Below are 2,921 nucleotides of genomic sequence, written 5' to 3'. Positions count from 1 at the left end.
TTTTATTACATAAGAAATAATGTATTATATAAATATGTATTATAAAAATTTATTATAAAATTGTGTGCACATGTATATAAATGTGCATGTATGTATATAATATTAAAATACAATTAAATATTTTGTTCAGTTTCTAGATTGAAAACAAATTCTGTAGGATATACTTTGAGAAATTTTCACAACTTTTACAAAGATAATTACAAAAAAAAAAACAGCAAGTAACACATTGGATTAAATATGAAATTTTAATAAAGTATAAAAACCGAAATAGTATTTTCTTGTAAAACATACTCTGTTTTTTGTCGGGTGGGGAGTTTTTTTTTTGTGCTATTTATTACTTTATTTGCTATTTATTAAAAAATTACTTTGTACTGTATTATTATATGTATTATTCCTTTTACTTTACAATAATTATAATAAGAGCAATAATTTACCAAAAAGCAAGGATTGTTACATTTTATTTCATATTTTTATTCAATTTTACAATTGACATTGTAATATTGTGTGCATATGTATGTATATAATATTCAAATACAATTAAATATTTGAGATTTAAATAAATATTTTTGCAAATTTTTCTATTACATCTAATTTACTCATTAGCATTTGTTAAAAAAAAAAAAAATCATAATAATAATCATTTTTCTACCAGCCAGCTGTTGTACAGGATCTGTCTTTGCCTGATAAGGTGTGCGACGTCTTATCTATATATCCTTTGCATCCCTTGGGAAATTATCGTATGTCCCCATCTGCAGAAGCCTTATCAGCGAGCGCTGATGTTCCCAGGTAATAAAAGTACAGCAACCTGCCTGTGTGTGTTGTGTTCGGTGTGTGGAAGCCTATTCCCTCCGTGGGAGCCCTGAGGCCAGTTAACCATGAAATAATTGATGCCTCTTCTATTGTGGAGGACGCCTCACCCACTGGCCTCTGAGTGTGGGAAAGCTAATCCTGACTGGGACTCATGGCTTTGTAATGCTAATGAGCTCCTATAAATAGAGGAGCACGACCCTCATTCCCAACACAACTGACTCGCTCTCCTCAGAGAAACATCTCTCCATCTGAAACAATGGCTCCGACCTACATGACTGACTACTCTAAACTTTCCAACAAGGAAAAGCATAAAGTAAGTATTTTTGACATTTGAAACACAATTGTTTCTCTATATTTCTCTTTTGTTCTGCTATGAATTTTGAATCACAGAACTAACCGGATGTCTCCTTCCTCAACAGTTGAGAAAACCAGTGGTGGAGAAGATGCGCAGAGATCGCATCAACAACTGCATCGAGCAGCTCAAATCCATGCTGGAGAAGGAGTTCCACCAGCAGGATCCAAACACCAAGCTGGAGAAAGCTGACATCCTGGAGATGACGGTGGTTTTTATGAAACAGCAGCTGCAGCCCAAGACCTCGGCTCCACAGAAAGCCCACTTTGACGGCTATTCCCAGTGTTGGAGGGAGACCGTGAGCTTCTTATCTGGAAACACCAAGGTGGATGCTGTACGTCAGCATCTGAACCACTGCCAAGAAGCCCAGAGATCATCTAAAGACCTCACTCACATGTCTCCAGCTTCCCATCAGTCCACCAAGGTGAAGCAGGAACCATGTGCTCACAGACCTCTCTGGAGACCCTGGTAGATGATGAAAGACTTTGACAGAAAAACTAGATGGTGGTTTTACCATCTCTTATATTGTAGGAGATACACATTTCCATTTCTATGTTCATTTCAATTGCTTCATATTGAAGTTTCAACTGTTTTATTCTTAATAAGATTTGTAAGACATATGCCTTGAATTTCTCTAGAGGCTTTTTTTTCTAATCCTAATGTTGTTTGGCTTGCAAACAGTGAGTTTGCTCTGAATCAGAGCTCTTTGTATGGTCCTGATTGATGTTCATTTGATACAGACTTTTGTAAAGAAAAAAAAAAAAAAAAAAAATTATATATATATATATATAAATAAAACTGAAATAAGATTAATAAAAAAACTATATAGACATATTTATTATTATTAATAATAATAATAATGACAAAAACAACAAAATAACTAAAACTTTACCTAAAATTAAAATGCATAACAACAAAAATATTAAGCAATTCAAGATATTAAAAGAAACTATAAAAGTATCTCAATGATACTAAAAGAACAATCATTAACTTTGAGGTACAGCCAGTTTATTTTAGCAGATTAAATATTAAATAATTGGACAGTTTCATATCGAAGGTCTAATGTGGTAACTAATTTGGTAATTTTCTCAGTTGCTGACCTCCAAACTCAGAAACACAATTGAAGTATCATACGTTTAAAAGTAAAACTTTTTAATTATGCAAGAATGCTGAATTTTTTTTCAACATTCTGTTTTATATTATAATATAACATTTGTTATATAATCATATGTAATAAATATGCCTTAGAAAGCAAAGAATCTACATAGACATATTACTTGTGTGTCATTAAAAAAATTCTAGGTTAGCACACCAGAGTTTTTTTTTTTTTAATCACTTAGAAACATCATGCTGGAGTGGGGAGTGATGACACACAAACACGTTCCATTTACAATGCTTTGTCTGCATGGGTCTGAAGCGTCTGATGCTTTCCCACACTCATGGGCCAATCACGAGGCTGTCTGTAACACTTGATAACATCAGCAGCTTGGACCTGGACAGGAGGAGGAGGGGGGATCCTGAAAGGGGATCTAACAGCCACTATTTGTGTCTATACCTGTGTGTGTGTGTGTGTGTGTGTATTTGTATGTGTTCACTAGAGGTGTGGCGTCTCCTGATTGATTACACCGCCTCACACCCTCAGAGACCAAAGGCTTCCCACTCCTGTAAATTCAGCAGAGGCACATGGCCACCCTGACGTCTACTGTATTTGCCCTACAGTCCCATAAAATGCGTCTCACCTTCAGTGCATGTGGCGTGA

At 34.9% G+C, this 2,921-nt stretch overlaps 1 protein-coding gene across 1 annotated transcript; it reads left to right on the top strand.

Annotated features, from left to right (window-relative positions):
* Nucleotides 1-934: 934 nt before the first annotated feature.
* On the top strand, nt 935-1,742 carry LOC107746004 (transcription factor HES-5-like). Its single transcript, XM_016560033.1, has 2 exons — nt 935-1,123; nt 1,230-1,742. Exons 1-2 carry the CDS (start codon nt 1,067-1,069, stop codon nt 1,632-1,634), a joined length of 462 nt encoding a protein of 153 aa, XP_016415519.1. The 5' UTR covers nt 935-1,066; the 3' UTR covers nt 1,635-1,742.
* Nucleotides 1,743-2,921: the final 1,179 nt, after the last annotated feature.

This window comes from Sinocyclocheilus rhinocerous, unplaced genomic scaffold, assembly GCF_001515625.1.
Source record: "Sinocyclocheilus rhinocerous isolate Xijiao unplaced genomic scaffold, SAMN03320098_v1.1 scaffold47951, whole genome shotgun sequence".
Lineage (NCBI taxonomy): Eukaryota > Metazoa > Chordata > Actinopteri > Cypriniformes > Cyprinidae > Sinocyclocheilus > Sinocyclocheilus rhinocerous.
The sequence above is the reverse complement of the archived record's forward strand: the minus strand, read 5'-3'. Positions and strand labels throughout refer to the sequence as shown.